The following is a 25,209-nucleotide window of genomic DNA, read 5'->3' on the forward strand; positions in this document are numbered from 1 at the left end:
CGACAGGCCGCTAATGGCCGGGCTTCCAAGCGCTGTGCATTATGCATTAGCCTCTTCCCTCCGCCGCACACAGAAGGTTCTGTCAGGCCTCGCAACACAAACCACCCTGCGCCCCCCTCCCCACCGGGTCGCACTCGCGGCCGGGGTTGCGCGGCTATTAAATCGCTGGAGACGTGGGGATGAAGTGGGAATGGGAGCACTGTGGCGGGGGCAGTGCAGGGTGGGAGAGAAGGGGGCATAGAATGGGTGAAATGTGCAGCGGATTAAGCCATGTGGCATCCCCAGACCTGCGCTCCCCAGCTTTGCTCCTGGCTGCAACCTTCCCGAGGCAACCACCCCGCCTCACTCACTTCTCCGCCCGACTTTGTGGGGGGCCTCAGAGAGATTTAGAGAGAGATCAGCACCAACACCTCGTTTTCATCTGTCGGTCCATATCCCCTTCCTGCCCGAGCCAGGCTGAGGGCAAGGGGCTGGTAGTACCCTCCAAATCCTTACAGTATCGTGGAATGGGGGAGCCAGTGAAGGAGGTTCAGGGTAATGTGTCTCGGCAAAGCCTCTTTACACCCTCGCCCCCCCCCCCCCCCCTCGGGGAGTGAAGGGGTAAAGCTATGTACCAAATGGCTGGGGCAGGAGGCCTGCACACTGAGTCTGCCCGGGCCAGTACTTGGTGGCTCCCCGTGGTTTTCACTCATTGCCCCCAGCCAGGTAAAATATGTACAGGAGGCGCCTTGCGAAATCAGCAGCTCGGGCAGGACGTGGTGTCTGGCTTTATCTGCAAGAGTATCTGGCCCAGCACAGGGGCTTCCAGGGCTCTTGAGCTGGGGCCCGCTGAGTGCAAGACCGGGTCTCCCTGAGCCGCCTGTATTTATAACGTTTGGTCAACACCCATCATCCCACCAAGACCCGCAGTGTAGCCCACTGATCCCCCACTGGTGCGTGAGTTTGGGGAGCTTGATCCCGGACACTAACCAAGCCCAGGCCAGAAATTTCAAGAGGTGCTTGCTGCTTACCACATTGGGCCTGTCCTTTGAGCCCTCCTCCCCCAAATGCCCAGTAACCCTCCAAAGGCTGGGCAGAAAGAGCAGTCATCTGCAAGCTAGTGACTCCTAACTCCAGCAAATTCCAATCCCTGAGATAAGGATGGATCTTCAGTTCTTACTTCATTTGAGTTTCTGACGGGAAACCAGATATATGCTCTGTGCCTGGAGGGAGGGTGGCAAGTGGTTCTCTTTGGGACGCTATAGAATAAAAGTTCCTGTGGTCACCCAACTCCCTCTTGTTTCAATAACCAGTGTCACAGGCCTGAGAACAGCCTCTGAGGTGAGGTGGGTCAGCCGAGGGCTATCAGAGGCCCACAGAGCTTCATAGTTTAGATCCTAGTACGTATGTTACAAAAAAAAACAAACAAACACGAAATGTTGGGGACCGAGGGTTCCCCAAACGTGAGTAAGGACCTCACTCCGGCTTTCGGTGGCCTTCCCCCTCGGCCTGGGCGTGGTTGGAGGTGCCTGAGAGGCCCCGGCAGGTTTTGCAGTCAGCCTGGTCTGACTCGAGGCCTGCTTCCAGAAGCTCCAACCTGCTTGCCCGAGAGTAGCAGAGCCCGGCTGAATCTGTAGCAGGAAAACGCCTGAGAGCCTGAAGTCGAACCATATGTTATAACCGCGGGACCCTTAAATGGGGCGGGTGGCGGGTGGGAGGAGTGGCCCCCGCGGCTCAGCTTGCAGCACCTCTCATTTCGGTGCCTATTTCTTTATTTCTCCTCTGCCTGCGCGGCCTCCCCTCCCTTGCGCTCACTCATTCGCTTTCTCCGCCTCCTCCTTCGCTTTCATTGAAATCCTCCCCTCGCTGAGTGCCGAGTGTAGCGGCCTGACCCCCGGGTCAGCTCCGGAGGGGCTCTTGGGAGGGCAAGGGAGGAGGGAGCAGGAGCAGGAAAAGGGCCGGGTCGCCCGCACACGCTGAAGCCCCGCGGCGTCCCTGGCTCCTGGAGCCCCTTCCCAAGTGGGGACACAAAATGAGATTGCCCTTCGCGAACTTTCTGCCTCTCTTTCTCGAAACAATCCCACCTAACCCAGTTCAGGACCAGTAGGTGCAAACCCGGCTTTAGAGCGCCTAGGGGAAAAGCCTACATTTTAATTCCCAGTGAGTCAAGCCCTCCCACCCCCAACTCTTGCTTCTTAGGAATCCCTTAATAAGATGTTTTTAAAATCCCACGGAGTTGGAAAATGTATGCCTTGGAGATGGAAGAGAAGCCCTTTAATCCCACCAACCCACACGAGGAGAACGTGGAGGCGATACTCCCTAAGAAAAAGGAGAGTGTGTGATTGGGGGGTGGGGTGGTGGTGGTGAATGCTACAAATTAAGTCAAAGGCGAATTTACTGGCCTGTTTGTTTCCAGCATCAAATTTCTCCGGCAATCAGCCTTCCTCCTGCCCCATTTGCGTTTACAGCACAACAACCGCCCCCCCCCCCCATTTATTTTAACTCCAGGACTTTTAAAGTTAGACAAACAGGCCCCTTTGTCAGCAGCCCCCGGGAGGCAGCAGGACTCTGAGAGGCAGCGGGCTCCGAGCTCTCCCTAGGTTCCTGGGTTTTCCAGAAGTTTTGAACGGTTATATGCGACTCGGAACTCCTGGAAAAGCCTGTGCTCAGAGGGGGTGGGGGGTGGGGGGAAGAGTTGGGGGGGTGAGGGGAGGGAAGAGGAGGTGGCTGGGCACTGGGCCAGGGCCTCCGCCGCGCGGCCTAACCGAGCCGGAAGAGCCTGGCACGGCTTCGCGCTCGCCCGGGCCAGCTCTTCTGCGCGGGCCGCAGCCGCTCGGAGGCCTCTTCGCCTGGAACCACCTTCAGAGCTTCCCCACAAATACCCGACTAAGGCCTTCCCGGTTATTTTAGACTTGTTTTGAATAAAAAGAGAAGCTTCAAAAAGAAATGTTGCTACAACACACGACCAGAGGCATTTTCTCCAGCTGTGTCTGTAACTCGCGTGCAGTTCAGTCTAATAACTTTTAATGTCTGGCCCTAAAATGTCTTTATAAAAAATAGCTTTACAGCACAATAGTCCAGGTGTCTTTCTGCTTGTTACCAGAGATTAAAAAAATGTGTGGGTTAGCTTTCAGAGCCATCCGCCCCAGAATGACTGGGAAGAAAAAGGTGTGCATTCCATTCTGGAAACATTTACCACTAGCTCCCTGCGCTCTGGCCCAGCCGGGCTGGGCACTGCTCTGGGGACACTTGTCTTTTGCAGCACTGAGCAAGAAGATTTCATTCTGCCCGAAGTTTCAGGTTTCAAATGGTGAGGATGTCTCACTTATGCTTTGAGAAGGGTTGTTTTTATAGCTATGTGCTGAGAACGAAAACAGAATGAATAAAATCTCACCTAGTATCAGTCCCGCAGTCTGTAGTAAGTCTTAATTTTTAAAAGGGAAAATATCTGCTGGCGGGAGCTGGTTTTGGTCTTGACCTTGAATCAGTAATCAACTTGAGATGCTTTTGATTATTTTCTGGCATGAGGACACTCCAGGATATTTTAAAACTTTCTTTCCATGTGGATTGACAAGCCACCTCCATTTCGGATTGATGTTCTCATCGAGCCTACACCATCTTGTCCTTAGGCAGAAAGAGATACCACACCCCACCCCAGCTAGCATAAAAAGACCCTAGCCAGCAGCCCACTGGGGTCACCTTTGGCCACGATGTCCGGACCCGCGGTCTGGGTGCGGTTAGATCGGAACCCCCCTCCCCCGCTCCCATCCGTTCCTGCCAGCTTTAATGAACTGGGGTTTCTCGCCCTTGAGGCTCTGCCCTCTGGGGAGGCCGGAACCTCGCCTCTCGGCTTCCCCCGGCCTCCAGCCTGCCCCCGCCCTCCCCTAGCGCCCCGCGTCCAGCGCCGCGCCGGGTGCGCAGAAGAGGCTCCATACGTGTCAATTGAATTGAACTGCTGCGGGCGCAGGCGCTACGCCACCACCGAGCACCGATCAGCACGGCGTTACCGAGTGGAAATTTATGGGGCGAACGGTCTGCGCCAAAAGTTGTTCCCTGCCAAGGAAAACAAAACGGGAGAGATCATCTCTCGAGGGCTGAGTGAGGGGCCAGGGCAGACCCTCCGACCGGTTTGAGGTGCAGACCCAGAAACGCCCGCGAATGTGGAGCAATTCTAACGGATCTCCGCTCCCCTAGCGGGCCCCGGCCCCCCCCCCCCCGGCCCTTACTCTTTGTGCCTCCCCCCCGCTCCCGTCCTCCCCACCTCCTCTCCAAACAATTCCCACACAATTGAAACGTCCGGGGAACTCGGGCTCGGAGTTCGGGCGGAACCGCCGCTGTTGCCGCGGATGGTGTTTTCATGTACCTCTAGACACCGAAACGCGAAAGGGCTCCTCAGGGAGGAAGGGGAGGCCCGGGGTGGCGGGAGTGGGTGCGGGCGCGGATGCGAACTCGTCAGGCTCTGCCGGGTCTCGGAGGGGACGCGAGGCTGGGAGAGCGCAGCGCCGTTGGCGAGAGGCGGCAGCGGTGGCTGCCGCTGGGGTTTGACAGCTTTAGCGGAGCAGAGTGCGAGGCGCTTTATGGTAATTGCGGTCCTCCACTGGCCTTCTGGGTAGTGAGGGGAGTCGCGGCGCGCGGCTGGGAGAGCCGCCCCCGCCGCCCCACATCCCCTCGGATCCGGCTCTGCTGGCCGCCCTCGCCGCCACCGCCCGAGTCGGTCTCCGGCTAGCCCAGGACGCGCGCCCTGGCCGGGTGTGCGCAGCCAACTCAGCCCGAGCGGGGGAAGGGAGGGCAGGGGGCGAGGAGGGGGGCGCCACCCAAGTGGTCCGGGGTTCGGACCCCAAGAGGCGAAAACGGGCCCAGCTGGAAATCGACGACGGTCGGGGAAAGTCGGGCAAACCTTTCCTGGGGAATCACCCCGCCCGAAACCCCACCGCCGAGGCGCCGCAGCGGAGGGTGAGCGGAGGCTGGGGGAGCTCAAACTTGCGAGAGCTGGAGGCGGCGGCGGGCGGGCGGCTGTCGCCCGAGCGCTGCGCCTGCGGGGGGAGGGGAGGCGGCTGCTAGGAGGGAGGGAGGGAAGGAGGGAGGGCGGGCGGAGGCAGGAGGGAGGAGGAGGAAGAGGAGGGAACGAGGGAGGGGGGACGCGTTGGGATCGCGGCGTGCAGCGGCAGACGGAGCCCGGGCTCCCAGCGGCAAGGTGAGGCAGAGCTGCGCTCCTCGCTGAACGGGTACCGAGCTCGGCGGCTGCGGGGGAGACGCGCCGGAGCCCAGACCGCCACCACCGAGAGCGGGAGCGAGGCGGGCCGCGGAGGGGGAACCCGCGAGTCGCCGGGCGGGGAGCTCAAGCCGCGCTGTCGCCGCGCAGGGACGACTTGGCCAACACACTCACACACACACACACACACACACATACATACACACACACACCCAGTCCGAGCGGGCGCTCGCGGCGAACCGTCAACATGGCGCTGGAGCTCCTGCCCGAGAGCGGGCGGCAGCGGCGGTGGCGCGGGAGCTGCTGAGCCCGGCCGAGCCCGGAGCAGCCGCGGGAGCCCGGAGGATCGCGCGGGGCTGTCGCCACCTGCCTGGAGGCGCCGAGCCCGCCCCGCCCCGCCCCGCCCCCACCCGGCCCAGAGCCCACCCCTCGGCGGGGCCGACCCCGAGGGCAGCCTGCTGGCAGCAGACGGGCGAGAGAGGCGAGCGAGCGCGGCGCCGTGAGCGGGCTGCGGGGACGGCAAACTTTGCTGCTCACCGCGCTTCCCCGGCCTGGCTCCTTCTGCTGCTCGCTAACGTCGCCACCCCCCCCCCCCCACTTTCCCCTGCATACCTCGCCCCCCACCTCACCAGCCGCCCCCACGCCCGCCCTTCACCTCCTCGACTCAGATCGAGGGGAAACTTCAAAGCGCCGGATCGCAGGCACCCTGCCTTCTCCCCGGCCGGGGATTTCAGGTCAGTGCCCGGAACACCTTTCCCCCGGGAGGCCGCGGGCGGGCAGCGCGCCGCGGGGCTGCAGTGGGCTCCCTCCTCGCCCGGGGACCCCCGCCCGCCGCGGGTTTCTCCTCCGACTCTCTAGCTTACCCCGCGAAGGTTTCGCCTTCGCGCTTCCCTTTGGCTGCCTCGCTCGCTTTCGTTTTGATTCCATAGCCATAAGTTATTAAAAATGCAGCCAACCTGAGCGGCCCCGCGTGGGCACCGGGACGGGAGGGGCGCGCGGTATGGAGGGGCGGCCGCCTCCCGTGGGGCTGGGAGGAGAGCCGGGAGTTCGCGGAGTGGAAGTTTGCAGCCTGTGTGTGTGACTGCGCGCGGGAGCGCGGTGGCCGCGGAGCGCCGCGAGTTGGGCGCGGGGGGCGGGGGTAAGGTGGGGGGGAGGCCGGGCTGGAAGCTGGGAAGCTCGGCTCGGCGTTCGCTCGCCAGCAGGAAGGGGAGGGCGGCGGGTTCCCGTCTGCTTTCTTTTTCGACTCGGGGAAGAACTGAAAAAACACACACACACACACACACACACACACACACAAAACCCGGGTCGCCGTCGCCTCGGCTCGCGTCTCCCGGGGCCGGTCGTTCCTCCAAGTGGAACGACGGCGTGTGCGTGCGCGAGGGTGTGTGGCGGGCGCCCGGGGCCGAGCCCAGCTCGACCTGCCGCCGCAGCATAACTCGGGAGGGGAGTCCCGGGTTTTTTTTTTTTTTTTTTTTTTTTTTCTTGGCTTGCCCCAAAGCGCGAATCACGTGGATTAAAAGAGGAAAAAAAAAAAAAAACCTAGTAGAAAATCAAGCAGAGCGAGGGGTTCCGACTCGGCCCGTCCGCCCGCCCGCCAGGTCAAACGCTTTGTTTTGTAAATGTTCTTTGGAGGTTATAATTCGCGACCCTCTCCCCACTCCGCCCCCCCCCCCCACTGGGGTGATGCGGGTTAGCCTTTGTAAGTTGTAAGCCCCCGGGGGCGGGGATAGGATGTGGGGGGGGCGGCGGTGGGGAGGGAGGACGAGGTCGAGTTGCCCGGGGGGATGGGGGGGGCGAGACCTGGGCTCTCAGTGGGGCTGGGCAGTGGGGTGGCAGGGGGTGTAGGTAGAGTCTTTAGGAAGCCCTGCCCGGTGTGTGCGTGTCTGCGGCCGGAGGAAGTTGGTCCCACTCGGAGGTCCAGCGGGGTGTGCGGCGCGGAGGCTAAGGGCGAAGAGGAACTTGCGCACCCCGGCGAGATCCGCAGCCCAGGCAGGGAGGGCGAAGCGCGACGCGCCTCGGGGCTCAAGCTCAGAGCGGGTGGGCAGCTTCGCTGCAGAGCCTATGCCAGCCCGAGGGGCTCCGGGCGGTGGCGGCGGGGTGCGCCTGCTGTTTACCAAGCGAGCACTGGGGCGCCGTGCGCGGAGTGGGGCGGTTGGAGGCACGCGTGGTCCCGGCGGGCTTCCAGCCGTTCGCACGCTCGACTGGGCACGTTCCCGGGACCTGGAGACTGTCCGGTCTGGCCGTGTGTAGGCCGAGGCCAGGCGAGGCTTAATTTGCTGTTAATAAATCTTTTCCAGAAAGTCCGCGATATCCAGCTAGAGGCTGTGAGTGTCCGCGCGCGGGGGCGCGCGCCGCCGGCGTCTGGAGGGGTGGGGGTTGGGGAATGGAAGAGGGAGGAAGGAAGAAGGAGGGTTATGTGTATTTAAAAACAAACCTTAAAAAGAAACCAGCGCGCTTCAGAGGGGTGTTTCGCACAGCCTCTCTGCTATACTAGACAGCTAGGGGTTTCAGCCTTTCTTTCTTTTTTTTGGAGCAGAGATTAGGAGGAGGGGTATTTTTTCCTAAGGGTAGGTTCTTGAAGAAAAACCCTTAAGATGGCCTGGGAGTAAAAATGAGGAAATGGCCCACCCCAGAAGGTGGTGGGTGGTGAGCCCAGACAGAGTCGGGTATTTCTGGCCATCTGACACTTCCTGTGGCAGTGGAAACGGACACCGCGGGCCGAAATCAATCCTTACGAGGTGTTGGATTCGGTTTTGCCAACAGAATTGCTTGTGTGGAAGGCATTTGAATGGTCGGCCACCTAAACGTGGGCACTTATCCACCCATTCCACTTCATTCCGCCGACCTGTTATCCGGTCAGGGCTTTGCAGTGTTGCTTCTTGGGTTTATTTTGGACATGGTTTCACCGCGCAGAGGAAGGGAGGTGGGGGAGATGGTGGTGATTAATATGTCGTCCAGGTTTAATCCGAGTCTGGCCATGAGTGCGCGGGTGTGCGCCGCCGCGCACCCAGGATTGCCTGGGGTGGTTAGGGGAGCGCGCGGGGTTCGGACGCCAGGCGCTCCGCGGGCGGGTCGGGTCTGGGGCTTGGCCGGCCCCCAGCGCTGTCTTTTGAGGCGCTGTCACCAGTAGGTGACTGAGAGTTAATTAGGAAGTGTTCTCCGGATCAATGGGCCGCACAGCTCATTAGCGATTCTCTCCAGCCCTTTGCAGGGCTGGCCGGGCCTCCGCCTCCCACACAGGCCCAGGCCCCGCGGCCGGGGCTACGGAGGGAGGCGCTGAGAAGTGGGGAGAGGCCGGACATCGCGGGGCGTTGGGGAGGCGAATGTAACTTCGCGGGGCGGCGCGTTGCGCGTTGCGTGCGGCGCGACGAGGCCCGCGCAGCCCGCTCTTTCTTCCTGCTCGCGTCGCTGCCTGGCTGCTCCTCCCCGCCTCCCTCGCCTATCTCTTGTTCTCTAAGCACGACGCCTGTGTTCCCCGCCCAGTTTGGGATTAGACAAGATAAAAATAGGACTGCCCAGCGCGCAGAGCTGCGACTGCCCCGGCAGCCAGTCTAGCGGGAGCGCGGGGGGCCGGAGCCGGGGAGAGACCGCCATGCGCTCGGGGCGGCCCGCTCCCGTAGGCCCCCTTCACCCCACACCCCACGCCGCAGGCGCCGCCGCTCTCCCAGGGTTCTGTCCGCTGTGAACCGTGTGGGCCGGGGGACCCGGGCAGGGTCTCCGCGCTCTCGCGGGTGTTGTTGGTGTTCCTGTGATAGATCGGTCTAGACAGGCATGCAGGCTCCCTCCCGGCTGAAGGACGGGGGGCGGGGGGAGCGGAGACGGCGGCAGACTCCCGCGAGCAGCGAGTGAACGAGCAAGCCAGAGGGCCAGTGAGCCGGATGGAGGGAAGGCTGCTGGGGTTTCTTCTTAACCCTTTAAAGGTGTTGGTGATAGTGTATTGGGGATGGGTGGTGCGCAAAGAGCCTAGTAGAAATTCCTGGAGGCAGAGTAAACCACCAGGGGTTTGGGAAGGGGCAGGAATCCAGGCCTAGGGTTTTCTTTTTCTCTTCTGTCTTGTGCACGCGCACATCCCTGTGCATCTGCGATTCTTCCACAAACCAAATGCAGCTGCCAGATGATCTAGTTTGACCCACCACTTCTCTATGGGTGAAAACACAATGAGCACCCTCACTTAAGGAGGAACCAGCAGAGGTGGTTAGATTTCAGGATTCCCAGAGAGAATTCAGGCCTGCGTTCAAGTACAGGTAGGTCTAGCCTTGGCCCCTGCTTCCGGTGGGGCCTCTGATCCAGACTGCTGCTGACTGGGGATGTAAGCTTGAAATGCTAGGCCAAAGGTGTACAGGTATGCATTGGACAAAGCAACTAGATCCTTGAGTTGTCTTTAAACCATGGACTTGGGAGAGTGAGTCAGAAATGTGTAGGGAGACAGGCTCCAAACAGGGGTTGGACTCTCATATGTAGGAGATGGACTTGTGGGGCCAATATGGAGTGGTCTACAAATTTCATACAACTCAGCAGACATTTGTCTAGTTCTTTCCAGAGCTTCTAACTGGGGGTGGGTGTGTTGCAGATCAGATATGGATACCCAGTACATAAATAACCATTGCCCTCCGCTCTGTCCCCTCCTTCCTTTCCCTTTCTTTTAGGGTTTGTTACATTTAAGGGATCCTCTAGTTACATTTAAGTTTTTTGCCAAACTGCACACCCATACTGGTCTGGCCTGGAAAATAGCATTATAGGCAAAGCAAGTGTATCCTTTAAGCAGGAATGCTCAGATTAAGATGTGCATCTGAGTGACATGGGTTGAGACAAATCAAGAGGCTTGGGCTCCGAACAAGAGATACATAAGGATAAAAACTGGCTACAAGGCATGTAAACATGGATACACACACCCAGAGACTTGTAGTGATATTTGAAGAGCAAAATCCCAACCTTTAAAGTGGAGCTGGAAACGGGGTGGGGGCAAAATTTCTGGGTAAGTGTGTGTGACAAGAGACAAAAGCCCATTTAAAGGTGTGAAAAGGGTCACTTGGAAACACAAAAAGCATTCATATGCTTATGACCTATGCAAGCTGAATGACAAAACAAACTCCCCAAGGCCTGACCCAGACTTTCCAGCCTGCCCTGTGAGACCCACACAGGCAAAGAAATGCGGGCCCACATGCAACCATGGACACACATAGGTAAAGAGGGCGTTACTAGACAGGAACTGAAGGCATTTATGGGTGGATGCTCCTAAGTTACTAGGGTTACTTCTAGTGTCACTATCCTCCCCCACTCCTGGAATGGGGACAGGGGATGTGTTGAGCATGCAGAAGATTTTGAGTTCTTGACCTTGAGGGGACGGATGGTGGGAAAAGTGGAAGAGCTGTCCACTTTGATTTGGAGGAGTGGAAGGTGACCTGTTTGGGGTTCCCAATTGGCTTAGGGCCTAGTGGACCGAAGGAAGTGCAGCCTCCGGGAGGAATAAAGGAGAGTTTAGCATTCCTTTTGGTCGGCTTTTAATTCTTTCCTGGAGATCCTGCGTGGCTGACGGTCTGGGTGGGTCGATTAGCAGGCGTCTGTGTGACCTCGGCGGCTCACGGGAAGTCGAGCTAGGGCTGGGTTTGCCGGCGGCATCGGTTTGCCGCGGTCCCTCTTTGTCTGAGCCCGGCCGGGAATTCCAGCTTTTATTGGGAAGACCGCACTCGGGTGGAGACGGGCGGGGCAGGGCTGGGCCCTGGGCTGGGCGGGGGAAAGCTCGCAGGCCGCAGTGCCGTCCGAACCCCCGACGCCCAAGACCGAGGACGTTCGTCAGGAGCCCCCAGCAGCCCTCACAAATGTCTCCGTGGTGGTTTCCTCGAGGGCGCCGGCCGGGCCGACATCCGCCAGGCGCGGCGGGGCAGGGGGCCGTATGGGTCCACCCTGGCCACCGCTCTCCACCCCTCCCCCCGTCGGTCCGAGGCCGAAAGGAGTTCAGAAAGGCCTTTGTTAGGCTTTCGGGGTCGCACCCGTGCCCGGGGGGCCGTAGAAGGGCGGGAGAACCGGGCTCTCGAGGACCGCACAGGGACTCCGGCGCCTGCTCTCACGAGTCTCGCCTGGCCGGGTCCTTTCCCAGACTCGGGTGAGGAGACGCGTGCTCCCAGCTTCTTGGCCACTGTCTATGGCCAGCGGGATCCCGTCTGTTTGTTTAGCCGGCTGCGCTGCTGAGGCCTAGGGGGCGGTGGCCGGGAGAGGAACCCGCCGGAGCCGGAGTGGATGGCCTCCTTGAGCAGCCCTCATGGTGGCCAGGCCCCCCTCGTCGCAGCCACTTGGCCGGGGGCGCTCACCGACACCCCCTCTACCCTGCCCGACGGCTTTCGCTATTTGTCCTTAATGTGTTCCTCAGGCAGAGATATTTGACTTTCCTTTGGGTGGGAATTGACCGGAGCTTTTCTGCGATGTTTCTGTCTGTACCAAACCTTCTCTTGGGAACCAAACTCACCTTCCAGGAGCTCCCAATTGAGCAGCTCGGAAACTGAGGGCCTACATGTTTGTTTTTCGATCCGTATCTCCCCAGCCCACATCGTCCCTCCGCGCCCAAGGATTCGACTCCGCGTGATTAGACATGCGGGGAAGTCCGCTCAGAGAAGATCCTGACAGCATAAAATATAATTTGTGATCTAAAAGACAGTTTCTAGTATAATCTCATTATGCACCACAGACTCCCGGTGTTATTTTGTGGAAGGCGGACAATGATCAATTTACATTGACCCGGGGCTGGGCGAGCTTTTAGATGGTAATTGCCATATTGATTTGCATGCAAAAAGGAGACCTGCTAAAATTAAAGACCGGAAGCTAAATTAAACTAAATTTATTGTCTAGGTGCAAAGTAGAGGAACTGCTGGGGGAGGGGGGCGAGTCAGGTCAGGGTGCCTGGGGCCGGAGCAGGTGAGAGGCCTGCGAGCTGCGGGGGGAAGGGGGGCGCCTCTTCTTTGCCCTTGTGATTTCATAACGTGGGGAGGGGAACGTGTTTAGGGAATGGGGATCTGGCGGAAAAAAGTTATAAAAAGGCACTACTGCAGTGAAGGCTCTGGGGTCTTTTAATGTGAATAGTAAGCACGAGGGGAGGGGGTGTTTATAGGGTTATAGAGGTCTTCCTGCACTATTTCCGGCACCCCTTATTTCTATTGTTCTCGAGCGCTTGCGGCCATACCGGGGACACCAAAAACTTGCCTCTGAAGAGTTAAATTAAAAATATATATAGCCCTTCCTCCTTCCCGCCTTCCCCTCCGCCCCCCAACCCCTAAGGAAGGATAAGGACCATTTCTGGAGAGCGCGAGTGCGTAGGACGCGCTACATGCGCGCGGCGGGCAGGCTCGTGCGGGTCGTTTGGGCTGCGGAAGTTCCTCTCCGGACGCAGCGGTCCCTGGCTCTGCCGACGGCTCTCGCTTCGGGAAGCCGCTCGCTCCAGGTGGGCCAAATAGGCTGCGGTTGTGGGGGTGGGAAGTGGAGAGCGTCCGCCAGGGCCGCCTCCTAGCGGTGGCCGACGTGGGGTGGGGGGGTCCTCTCTCCGGAGACTAGAAGATCCCACTCCGACTGGTGGGAGGGAGCGGGGGGGGGCTGGAAACCTTGCCCGGATCGATCCTCCAGGCCGGAAAGTTTTAGACAGAGCCACTTGCGGACGGCTGGCCCGGGGCCAGGCGCGGCCCGAGCGCGGGGGCGTGCTGGGCCGGCGAGCGGGGCAAGGGGCCCGGCGCCATAGCCTCTGTCCCTCTGGCCGTCGAGGCCTTTGCGCGCCCGGCCGCGCCGCGGAGCCATTTCCCACATCCGGCGGCGGGAGGAGCCACCCGTCCAGGGCCAGGAAGCCCGCAGGGGCGGCCGAGTCGCCGGTGCCCCTGCCGGTCGGGTCCTCCTCGGAGCTGAGGGGCAGCCCACGGCGTCGCATATGGTAGTTGCCAGAGCATTTAAAAGCCTGGGAAAGACCGGGAAACGATGGGGATGGGGATGGGGGTGGGGAAGGGGGTGTTAGGCGCTGAGGTTTGCGGCCCCCGCGTTTCAGTGGTTCCAGACTTCTGAAACGCAAGGTCGGGGAATCCAACGGAAGGAGGGATACTTTAGCCTCCCAGCCTGTCTCAAGGCTTGGCCTTTCGGGAACACCGGCCTCTTCCTACTTCTACCCCCATCCCACCCCCGGCCTTGATCTCTGGGGATTTTTGTTTAAAATCCCTACGAAAAGCACAGGAGCTCCTTCCAGAGGGCGTATGGTCTATATAGATAACTTGATTTATTGCTTTATGTGTCAAAACTAGGGTGGCAAAGCCTAGTTCATAGGACCCGGAGTCAGCATTTCTCTCCCAGACATCCGAGGAGCGCAACTATCACCCTTTGCCTATTCTGGGCTGGAAGGGAGGGGAAAGGAGAGCCAGTGTTCCCACCAAGGTATTTCAATATAGGAAGGCTTGTAGGAAGTGGGGAGAAATTGTGAAAGACTTTAAGTGGACCAGAAGAAGACTGGTGTTGAAGAGACTGGATTCAAGGCTCCTGGTTGGACCCAGTCACATAGGAGTTGAATAGTCATTCTCTTACCAGGCAGGCCTAAGGAAGCCTTCCAAACTTCTGTAAGGAGACAGTTCATGAAAGTAAGAATTTAACATGGATCAATTAAACCAATAATTGGCTCCTTTCCACAACTCCAGGACTGAGTTTGACCACAGCCATTTTTTACTAGCTGTGTGACCTTGGGGGCAAGTTATTTATGGTCTCTGAGCCTCCCAAAGTTTCTCCGTTTGTAAGACTGGGAATAATTATCCACCTTTAGGATCAAAGAAGAACACTTGGCACATAGTAGGCCCCCAAGATTAATAATTGCTTTGATGCGTGGTCGCACGTCCCATCGGTTCCGCCTTCCTTTCCTGCTACCCCTGATAACCCTGGGAGTCCTTTGGGGCAGTGTCCTGGGGCTGACGGCGTGGGTGAAATTAACCTTCAGGATTTTCTTCTGGGTTGGCCTCCACGCCTTCCTCTTTCCTTTTGTTGCAGTTCTTTGCCTCCTGCTTTTTAAAGGATTCCATATGAAAGGACTCGGCTTTTGCTTCTTCTAAGTGGGCTCTTTATATGGTTAGGAATTGATTCCAGAACGGACATCTAGGTGCTCTCTTGGCCAGACTTCCCATCTTCACGCCCTCCCCCATAAATAGCAATGGTTGGAGGGACCAGATCTGTAGGGAAGAGGTGAGAGGAGATGGCCTGCTGTAGAGGCCAGAGGTGCTGTGGTTTGTTTGATAGAAATTAAGTCCGGATGTTATGAGGTCCCGGTGTGGTTTTCAATAACGTCTGCCAGGGATTGCTGCTTTTCTATCGATATGTATTTTTTAAAAAATTACTAGTACGAGAAGAAAACCAGACCTGTATGGATCCAGGCCGGTAGTAAGCTACTGTGATCAGGTTTCCTACTCAAAGTCCCAGAGGGGAAGTCAGCATTTGATTGAAGCTACACTTGGTTCTTGACTCTCTGGGGATGCCTGTTCTGAAACAGGAGCCCTCCCTTTCTCTTCCTCCACCCCCCCGTACCCCCCCCCCCTTTTTTCCCTTTTTCCCCTAAAAGCCTTTGTGCTGAAAGAGCTTCAGTAGGCACGAATCCCTGGTCTCTCTCTAAAGAATGCCTTACAGCCTTTGCTGACGTCGCTGTGGGGAAGAATGAGTTTTACCTGGTCAGCAGCCCCCACCCCCACCCCCCAGTCTTAACTCAGTGTTTTAGAGGTAATGAACTCACAAGGTGCCCTGGGAGGGGAGGGGTGGGAAGGAGACGGTGGGCAACGCAAGGACAGGGAATTGTTGTCTAGGGTCTGTTTGTTTTCTCCAGCAACAGAGGGCGAGGGGTGGAGTCAGGGAGTTATGTTCCAGCTTTGGGTCTGATTTAAAACTTGGTTTAATTAGAGAAAGTCCTCGGCATTTACCAGTCCCGTACAAATGCAAACTTGAAATAGCTCTAGGCCTACGTCATTTAGGAAAGAATAAATGAAGTACAGAAACGTCCAAACTATGTAAATCCTAGAACAGTCTGCCCTCCCATAAACACATGGCAAGTGCCAAGGCATTTCCAGTCAAAACACCCGTGGAACCAGCAGCCTCCATCCTTTGTATTTATTATTTTATTAACGGCATTTTACACAGCGTTTAACAAGCACAGCCTGCCTGCTTTGCGCCACGACTCTCAGCAGACTGCGGGGCGGAAAACGGATGGCGGTGGGGAGGGGCGGTCTCTAGAAGAGGCTTTTGGGGTAGGGGAGGGGGGAGGGAAGCTCTACAGATGAGTAAGGAGTGGTAGTATTTGGCATACATTTCTAATGGCCAAAGACAAGACAAAAGTCATGCTTTGCGGGAAGAAATCCCAGTTTCCTTCTCTGATGGCTCCACAGGAGGAAAGTTGTGCAGATGCATTGTGTCTGCTCTCAGCTTCCACTCCAGAAGGTAAAACAGGGTACATTTTCATGACCTTCTCTGTCCGTGGGTGATCGGCGATTTTCCAAGAAGTATTTGCCTGGTATCGTTCCTCTGTATCCTGGTGGAAAGTTTCTAACGAAAAGTAATGCCTTTCTTAAGTCATAAAATGAGCCTTGTATGATTATTTAATTAAAATCTATTTAAGGACCGATTAGGCGTGTAATTTGCGCTAATAATGACGATTATGGAAATGTTCGACTTAACCAAAAATCATAAAGGAGACATTTTGATCAGTGGGGCGACCAGTAAGTATTCAGCGAGTTGAGCAATTTCCAAAACATGAGAGGCCTTGGGGTTGAGGGCTGCGGAAAGAGCAGACCTGCCGGGCCCTCTGAGACATGCCAGAGCAAGCGAGCTGTGGGCCTCCCTGCCTGACCCCGGCCTGGCCAGGGCCGGCCAGCCCCCCACCCCACCCATTCCACCAAACAGAGAAACCAACCCCGGGAGTCTGAACAGTCTTTATTCCCATCCGAGGAAATGGGGTGGGGGAGGGGTGCTTCCCCAAGCTACCAGAAGGAGAAAACCCGGGGAGGGCTGCGAAACGGCTGTGCTCTTGTGCTTTAACAATCAGCCCCCGATGAGCGCAGGCTTCCTCGGCTTCGCCTAGGCTGGAGCCTGGGGGGTAGGGGGTGGTGGTGGTGGGGAGGGGAGAGGGGGTCCCTTGTTCCGGAGAAACCTGCCAGCTGCTGGGCTTGGTGCGAAGGCAGGGAAGGCAGACACAATGCGGCTGTTGTTGGTTTGATCTCTAACTGTGGATTGTTAGTCTGGCTTTAACTATGTGGTAAGGGGGGAATGTGAAGGCTGTTTACAGCGAGTGCAAATAATGTGACAGCTGTTGGCGCACGAGCAGCGCTGCGCCTCCTCGGCGCTTACACAAAGCGCGCAGTGTGCCCGCGGAGTTGCTGCAGAGGTGGCAGCCCCTTTCTGACCAGAGCGTCCTCAGATGAGAACAAGCTCAGCAGCCGCGGCCCCCCCCCCCCCCCCCCCCCCCGTTATCCTCCCGCTCAACCCTCCATTCCCCATACCTTTATGAATTCCCAGGACGCGGGAAGATTTGTATGTTGTGGTTTATGGAACTGGCTAGAGGTGGCAGGAGGAGGCCCCCGCGGGGCTGTGACTGTGTCACTGTCGGGACGGGGTTGTCCAGGATCCGCCACTCTGGACCCCCTCAGCTGCTTCTGACTGGGTTTTTAAGATTTGGGAAAAATAACTTTTAGCCACAAGTCAGCTTCGTTGGAAGGAATGTGTTACTAACTGAAGGCTGTCTGGAAATCACAGAGGCTCTGAAGGCCGTTGTTTCCTGCTCAAATGGCCCTGTTTTCCAGACAAGTCAGATGCAGACGGGTGCTGTGTTCCGCTGCGCTCAGCGCTGTTTCTAGTATTGGAAACACAAGCCTGGAGGTTCAGGACCCAAAGGGAGGGTGACTCTGGGGGGAAGGGGATGCAGGTTGGCTTTTTATTATATTCCCACATCCCTTAATCTTCCTTCCCAAGCCTCCCCTTTTCGAGAGGCCATTTGCCTTCAGCAGCAAGACGCAAAGGTACCCCGCCAGGCATTGCAGGGAGGTGCCAGTGTGGAAGGGAGGTGTCAGGGTGGTAGGTAGAGCGGCTGGTGGCAGTGAAAGCCCACTTGGTCCCTTGAGATGCCCCGCTGGCCCTGGCAGGCATGCTCAAAGTGGCCAGGAACTTGAAGTTGGGCCTGCCTCTGGGCTATCCTGGAGCAAGCTGGGTATAAAAATTCACCACCATCACCACCACCCCTCCCAGGAACCTCCTAAGGTCAAAGCCTTCGCGAGTTGGAGAATCATTTAGGGCTGAATTACGTCTAACTCCTGCCCTTCTGTATGACTTTGACCCTTGTGCCTACAGGATGTTTGCAAAGCTTGCACCTCACCCTCAGCCCCACCCCCTAGGTCTAGCCTCCCTGAGTATTAACTTGGGCTTCAAAACCTACTTGGGTTCCCTGGTGGGGAGCTGGGAGATGCTTCTGGAGTGATACATGAACTTCGGTGCCAGTTCTATAAATTGGTCTCTTTTTATGACGTGTGCCATTTTCTGTAGGAATGTTGCTTGCAAAACGAGTTTCGCCTTGGAGGAAAGGCGGAAAGATAAACAAGCCTGCAACGCCAAAACACTGGCAGTCTTTCCCTCCTTCCAGCTCTCTTAAAGCAGCCGGGCTGTATTTCCAGGATTATACTCATGCCTGTGAGGAGGGACTCGGTTGGCTTCTTTTTTTTTTTTTCCTCCCCAAGCAAATGCAAATTAGAGAAAAATAATTTTCTTTCAACGATATGCAATGTATTAGTCACTTGTTATCGTGCTCCGAGGCAGGCCTCATTTGCGCGTCTGCCAGCTAGCTCACATCTGCTCGGTACTGTTCGGGGCATTTTAACCTTGGCGGTGTCGTGTCTAGTCCCACGGATCAAGGAGGAGTAATTAAGCTCTGAACAGCTACAAAAAAAAAAATTCATGGGCCCCCATCTCTCCAGCAGTTGTTCCACGGCTTTGTTTTGGGTCTTTCCGAGTTCCAAGATCGAGCCGCAGCCATGGGGTTTCCTATTGTTCCCTGTAAAGAAAGTGGGTGCCCCTCTCCTGCTCTGGCCTTCATCCTCTGCTTCCCGGGATTCCAGGCTGGAGCACAGTCAGCCAGGAACGCAGCTCACAGGGGCCTGCGATCTCAGCATCTTTTATGCCTAAAAAGTTCCTTTGTGCTTCATGTGTAAAACGAGCGATGGCTGTTGTTATTAGCATTATGGTGGAGCTTGTTTCTTTCGGGTGTGTGTGTTGGGGGGAGGGACATGCATTTAAATGCATTATATTCCCACAAAGCCCTGGTGGAAACTTGAAGTGCAATTGACATGGCCCTTGGAGGAGAGCTGCTCCCAGGTTGTGTAGACTCCCCAGTGGAGGATCCAGCTATGTAGGGACCAGATGGAAGGGTGTGTTGTGTGTATGTGTGTGCTTTCTTTGAGGAGGGTGTGTGTGTGTGTCAGGGTGATCTATGGCGTTGGACCTAGGTTTCCAGTATTGAGGCATCTCCTGTGGAGGGACACCATTTTCCAAATGCACCCCCTCGCACATGCACACCCAGGCTCCCAGGGTGGCACAACCATTTAGTAAAGTGAAAGGAACAAAAAGCTGACACAGTGGCCTGGAGAGGCAGTCACCAGAGAAGGGAAAGTGTCCTCAGGGCCAGGGTTGTGCCTTGGCTGGGTGGGGGGGGCACTGTCTGGTGGGCAGCCTGGGTTTGGTAGACTCTCGGATCCATCCCCATTGGAGTCTCCCTGCATGCACTCCACGCCCCTGCAGACCTTTACACACTTGTCCACACTTGTCGCGCTGCTTTTCGGTGGGGGTGGGGGCCGTCCACTGCGAGCAGCATTCCAGTCTCCTCTGAAGGGAGCCCGGGAGGATGGCCGGGAAAGGGGCCAGCAGTGCCCCATTGCCCCTGGGGATCTCAGGTTATCCCGGGTTCTCCCTGCGGCCACCCGTGTGGCTTGGCGTTGCCTCACGCACATCCAAAGTTTCTTTTCGTCGAAAACTCCGTAGCGGGGACCGAAAGTGCGTAGGGGGTTCGAGATGGGGGTGGATGGGGAAGAGCTTGGAGGAGCGCTCCCAGCTGGGGAGGATCATGGAGCCCGGAGAGCCTGCTGGAGTTCCTGGAAGGCCTGGCAGGGCGGGGCGGGGTGCCAGGGCGCGTCCCCGCGCGGGGACCTCGGCCGGTGGAGCGGCGAGGAGGGGCCGACGAACCCCCGAGATCCTCACGGGCGCGTGTGGTGGGGAGAGAAAATCCCTTTGTTGCCGACCGCTCGCGCTCGGGGCTGCGGTGCCCCTCCCCCTCTCCCTCGACGCCGCCGCCACCGCCGCCCGCGGGCCAAGTTCATTCCTCCCGGGCCCTGGAGGCTCTCGGCTCTGACCCAGGCTCCCCGGAAGAGGCAGGTTCCGGGGACTCGGAAAAGTCAGGGGCCCGCGAGTTTCCCGTCCTCTTCCCCTCTCTTGCCTGTTACTAATGCAAAACTTGGGGGTGTGGGTGGGGACTCCCCGGAGGCTATGGTGGCAGGCGGGCCAAGAGGCTGGGCCAGGGCAGGCAGGACCCACCCCCTTACGACATCCGCCGGCTGAGGGTAAAGGGGGGGCAGATAGGGAGGGGCTGTGTCAGCGACGTCCCAAGGCTGATATCCCTTTCAAGCTTGAGTTCCCTCTGCCCACCTGGGGAGGGGAGACAGCCTTGGGGTACCCCATTCCCACTTCCAGCCACAGCCGTGTGTGGGCACACACACACAGACACGCATATCAGCCAAGAAAGCAGCCCAGAAGGACCGCAGAACGTTGCACATCCGGGAGAGCCTTTTGTTCTCATCTTCTCACCCCCACACACCCCCCCATCCTAAAATAGAAGCTTCCTCACCCCTCCCTTCCCTTGACCCCAAGAGCGAGCACCTCTGTACGTGATTCAATCTGCACTTGGTGCTGACCCAGGAAGACCTCGTGCATGGTTAGCTTTGGGCTTGGGTGAAATCTTCACGGACTCTGCTGAAGGTGGCTCTCTTGTCTAGTCCTCTCTCTGCCTCAGCACACCCCTACACACACCTGTGTGGTTGCAGCCCCTTGGGGGTCTGCTGTTCAGTATTTTTTTGTGGAGTCAGGTGCTGTTTAATGGTGTTAAACAGGGCCACCTCTAGTTATTGCCAGGCAAAACTCAAGTCCATAGTGCAGTTTAATCCTTCGGAAAACACGGGGCCAGATGTGTTTACAAATGAGGAGACCAAGGTTGGGGAGGTTCAGCCAGCTGCCCAGAGAGACCCTGGTGGGTGAGGGTGGGGACCGGGAGGCTGTGGGGGCCACGTTCCCTCAAGTTCTTCACTGGCTGCCCTTGAGTGAAATGAACCATACAGTGAGTAGGACCCCTCCCCAAAGAGGTCCCCAACCCACAGAGGCCCCGTCTTCCATGCTGGCTAGGCCTCTGAGCAGGAAGCCCCCGACAAACCTCTCTAACTGCACTTCGCCACTTGGCAGGTAACTGGCTCCATGGCGGCAGTGGAGGAGTGCCTAGTAAGAGAGACCTTAAAAGAATGCATGGAGAACTGGGGTGGGGGGGGGCATTGTTTGATTTCTGGGAGTTGGGGTGGTTTGGAGGAGATGCTTTACATTTTGTTGGTGGACCAGCCTGATGTGCAGCCTTGAACTGATCACCGTCTCAAGGGCGGAGGCGGTGAAAAGTGGCCTGGTGCCAGGAGGAGCTGGGGTGGAGAGAAAAAGGAAAGGTGCCAAAGAGTGGTCCTGGTGCTGCTTCCACTTCCTGCACTCGGTCTCAGGCCTCCTTCCTTTCAACCTACCATTTGCTGTGGAGGGTAAATTACCCTTGGTGGGAGGATCTTTCTCTCCTCCTCAGCCCACAAAGGTGCCCTCGTTGCAGGCAGCTGGGTGCTGCTCTGGGCCCATGCTGTCTTCTAATGTCTTTTCGCAGAAGGCAGCAATGTCGCCTTCCCACGGTTGGGGTCACAGCTCATAACCTTGGACTCTCTGACCCCCTTCTGCCAATCAGGCCTTGCTCCCCAGTTTCTAGACCTAGCCCAGGTTTTCTTGTAACCCTGCCTAAAGTTTTTTAAGGAGACCCGAACTGTCCTGTGTGCACTGCAGGCCAGGTTTCTTCCTGGAACTGAAGGTGCCAGTGGGCAGCCACTCCAGTTCCCTGCCTGTTCATTAGAAACTAGACACTCCTCCATCCCCCCATCTAGGCCTGTTCTCTCAGCCATCTTCTTTCTTCCCTAACCCCCATCCTCACCCCTTCCTCTGCACTACTGGTAAAAAGGGGTTAAAATCCAGAGCCAAGGTGCAGCCTAGCAGCTCACACTGGGAACAGGTTGGTGCTTGTAAAGTGCTTTTCATGAGTGACTTCACACATCTTGGCACTTCTAGAAGCATAGCCTGCATGTGGAAGCGGGGCGGTGGCGGGGGTGGGGTGGGGGAAGCTTTGAGAAATAAGGGCAAACCAGCCTCTTATATTTAGCAGCAAAGCGCCTTAAGACGGTGTTTTTTCAAGTCAGATCCTTTGCTCTCTTTTCCATGTCCCACAGTCGAGGGTCAGTAAAGTCTATTTTGCAGCACTTGGCTTCAAGTTAAAAAAAAAAAAAGCCACAACTCTTGATAGCAGCATCTCGAAGTGGGATGGGAAGATAAGTGTTGGCTGTACCATCTCTTTTTGCTTCTTACCCCCACGGCCAGTTCATTCTACATCCCAGAGGAAGAGAGGGTGGTAGGGGAATCCCCATTTTTCAGTAGTGTAAATGGAGTCGATTTCCCTGCTGGGGATTTGAGCTGTTCTTGTCACCCTGGAGAAGGGCCTCCAGCCAGACCTGGCCATTTCTCATTGGCCCTTTCTGATTAGCTCCATCTTTTGCCAGGAACCTGAAGAGTTAAAAGTCTTTAGCTTGTTGCAATGAAATTATGGCTGGCAGTGGCGCCGCTGTTTGTTCAACAGAGCTCCACTTTTAAACAGTTCACAAAAAGTTCATGGGGCAGCTAAAGATTATAAATGTGTGTGTGTGTGTGTGTGTGTGTGTGTGTATGTTTGTGTATAGTCCACAGCGAGATCCAACAATGGAGGCCCCCCTCCTGCTTCTTTATGTTCAGTCTCATCTCCATTGCCCTATCTTCACCACCACCACCACCCCCCGCCCCGTCCTCTCCCGCCCCCCATGACACTGAAACTCACTGCCAGCCTCAATGCTCCATTTGACCCTGTGCATGTGAGAACACTTCATTCTGAAGCCTGGTGTCATTTATCTGTGCAGAATTAATACTGAAAAGCCCGCAGGATGAGCCCTGGGGAAGGGGTTCTGAAATGCTCAATGTCTCCGGATGTCTCTAAACTGTGTTCACCTTTTGGCTATGTCCCGGTTGCCTTTCTGGGAGATCCCTTTCAAGGGAAAAGACGGGGTGAGCGCTGGCCTTTTTCTTGGGGGTGGGGATGGTTAATTGGATCAACAAGGGTTCTCATTGGGATGACTGAGGCAACACTTACATATTCCCCAATTTTTAAGTCTCAGAAAAAGAAGATTGAAGTGTCTTGAGGTTTACAGTTCTTTTTCTTTTCGACTTGATTGAGTGGCCCCCCTCCCCCTTTGCTCCCCCTGAAATTTTCAGCATGTCATTGCTGCAAGCCGCAAAGGAATGGCATGATACAGTTCCATTGTTGCAGCTGGTGTGACAAGGATACACTTGTATCAAGGAATGTTACTTAGACTATCTTCCTTTGGCATGGCAAGGGCTGGACAGGGAATGGGGGCCTCCTCCTAGCCTGATTCATATATTTGAATGATGGGAGAAGAAGCCCCACTAGCCCCCCACAGAAACTCCCCCAATATGCAACTTAGTCTTTCTGGGTCGCCGTGGCTGGCCCATTAGAAACGTCTTGCCTGAAGAAAAACACCTTGTCTGAAGAAACTCTACCTAGAGAAAGGGTTTCTTCAGAGTCCCGCCATTCCCCCTTCCCCCTGACACATCTCTGCAGAGTCCTGTCCCTTTTGGGGACCCTCCCCCTACCAACCTTCATTGTTGTGCTGTGATCTATGTGTGGGGCTTGTTCCTGCCCGCGTGGATCTTGATTAACAGACGTAGTTCTGTGTGTCAGAGGACCAGTGGGGGTGGGGGGAATGCCGGGGGACAAAAGACCCAGTTAGGACAAAGACCTGCAGAAGGATATCCTGGCTTTGGGCTTCAGCTCACCCAGGTGCCCCTGCTGTGGCCCCACCCTTGCAGGAGTCCCAGGGTGGAGGTACCCGGGGGGCCTCCAACCGACCTGGCAGTCTGCTCCTGCTCCGGGTGCTAAAGTGTAAAAGCAAGCATTTGCATATTTTTCCTGCTAACAAAGGAAATGTGTCGACTTAGGGAACATTTGGGCTTTCGGAAACTGTGTGGGTGGGTGTGTGAGGGAGGCGACAGAAAAGTTCCCTTGATGATCTGCACACCAATTCTTTCACGCTCAGGTTCGAGGCCCACGTAAAAATGCCAGGGCCGGGACCCCGGCCGGGGGCAGGGGTTGGGTGGGTGGGTGGGGGGACTTGAGATGTGTTTGTGAGCAGGGAATTGCTGAGGGCCATCGGTCCCAAGCATTAAAGGCTCCCCTACTTATTAACCCAGCATTTAACAGCAGGATATGGGCTGAAGCGCAGTCAAAAGAAACGGCTCAACCTCCAAAGAGCAATTAAAATCCTGCACGAGGATAAATCACGCGCCGTGATAATCCTGTTAATAAAATGCAGCTTGTCCTGACCCTTCACTCATGCAGCAAACTAGAATGTGATGTGGGTGGGGGTGGTGGGCACCGAAGGTAAGGAAAGGGGGCGGGGTGTGGGGTGGGGGAAGAGGTTGGCTCTACTCCTCTGCCAGTAGGTAGAAATGGGTGGCTTTTTGTCCGCTCCCCGTGTGTGCCAGTGGCTCGGAGCCCATCAACCCAGGCTGCTAAGACTTCTGCGCTCGCTAATGATTTCTTGTCCCCAAGCGAGCGGGCATCATTGAATTAGTCAGCAGCCTCCCTGTGCAGCTCTTAGGCAAAGCCACCCGGGTTAGGTGCTGAATCTAATCTAGGGCTTGGGTGGGGCGGGTCTCCAGCCCGCTGACTGTTCTTTCTCTTTTAACCCATGGTCTGTAAATTACACGCACACAAGGGTCCCAGACCGGCCACCACACCTGACTGCTGTGCCAATCCTCCCCCAAGAGGGATCAGTGGGTGAATCCCTGATCTGGCCCCACACACTTTCAAACGTGTTCTTTAAAAGGCTGGGAAAGGGGAAGAAGGGAGGATAAGCAGGCCAAGAAATCCCTGCCTTGACTTGGATCAGGTTGCATGCTTGTGCGCCACCCCAACCCCCCCACCCCACTCCCACCCCATTCCCAGTGTTTTCTGCTGGGGAAGTTGCATTTCGCCTTAACTATATTTTTGGGTCAAGTGTGTTCCTTCATTCCTGGATATCTGTAGAACAGAAGTAGTGTGCCTTCCCAAGCCCGCAGTCCCGTTCTGAATGAATTGCCTAGAAAGCGGTCTTCTGTCTCTTCTCTGTTTGACTCTCTTGACTCACCCGCCTGGAATTTTTCTTTTATTTCTTTTTTTTTTTTTTTTTTTGATAGACTAGCCGCTTGAAGAAAAGCTGCCATCCAAGAAGACGACATGCTTTCAGCAACCCCCCTGTATGGGAACGTCCACAGCTGGGTGAACAGCGAGAGGGTTCGCATGTGTGGCATCAACGAAGACAGGTGACCTCTCTCCCAAGCCCAGCCTCAGCTAGAAGCCCCCCTCACCTCCTCGCAGCCAGAATGGGCCCAGAGAAGGGTGGGGGATGGGGAAAGCGTCTCACCTGGCTGGCAGGCCCTTGATTTACAGTTGTTACAGGCAACCTGGTTCAGCAAAAGCATTGCCGCCCTTTAAAAGATTAGCCCCTAAAGTGGCCTTTCGGTTCACTTTCGTCCTTAATTTATTATTTCATATTTATGAAGGAAAATTAATCCCAATCTATATGCTGCTTCAATTCTAAATGTCAGGAGTGTGGGCCCAG

The 25,209-nt window shown here is 56.6% G+C and overlaps 1 protein-coding gene across 11 annotated transcripts in view; it reads left to right on the forward strand.

Annotated features, from left to right (window-relative positions):
* The window catches only part of BCOR (BCL6 corepressor), a 112,616-nt gene that overhangs the window by 61,922 nt on the left and 25,485 nt on the right, over nucleotides 1-25,209 (forward strand). For 7 of the 11 annotated variants that reach the window (XM_077145830.1, XM_077145835.1, XM_077145836.1 and 4 more), the window contains exons 1-2: nucleotides 5,673-5,925; nucleotides 24,785-24,910. In XM_077145830.1, the coding sequence (XP_077001945.1) occupies nucleotides 24,825-24,910 (86 nt within the window). In that variant the 5' untranslated portion in view covers nucleotides 5,673-5,925; nucleotides 24,785-24,824. Of the gene's footprint in view, nucleotides 1-4,831; nucleotides 4,933-5,105; nucleotides 5,174-5,672; nucleotides 5,926-24,784; nucleotides 24,911-25,209 lie in introns of those variants that run through there. The other 4 variants (XM_077145833.1, XM_077145831.1, XM_077145834.1 and 1 more) reach the window with 3 other exon arrangements.

The sequence above is a fragment of the Tamandua tetradactyla genome, chromosome X (genome assembly GCF_023851605.1).
Source record: "Tamandua tetradactyla isolate mTamTet1 chromosome X, mTamTet1.pri, whole genome shotgun sequence".
In the NCBI taxonomy this organism is placed as follows: Eukaryota; Metazoa; Chordata; class Mammalia; order Pilosa; family Myrmecophagidae; genus Tamandua; species Tamandua tetradactyla.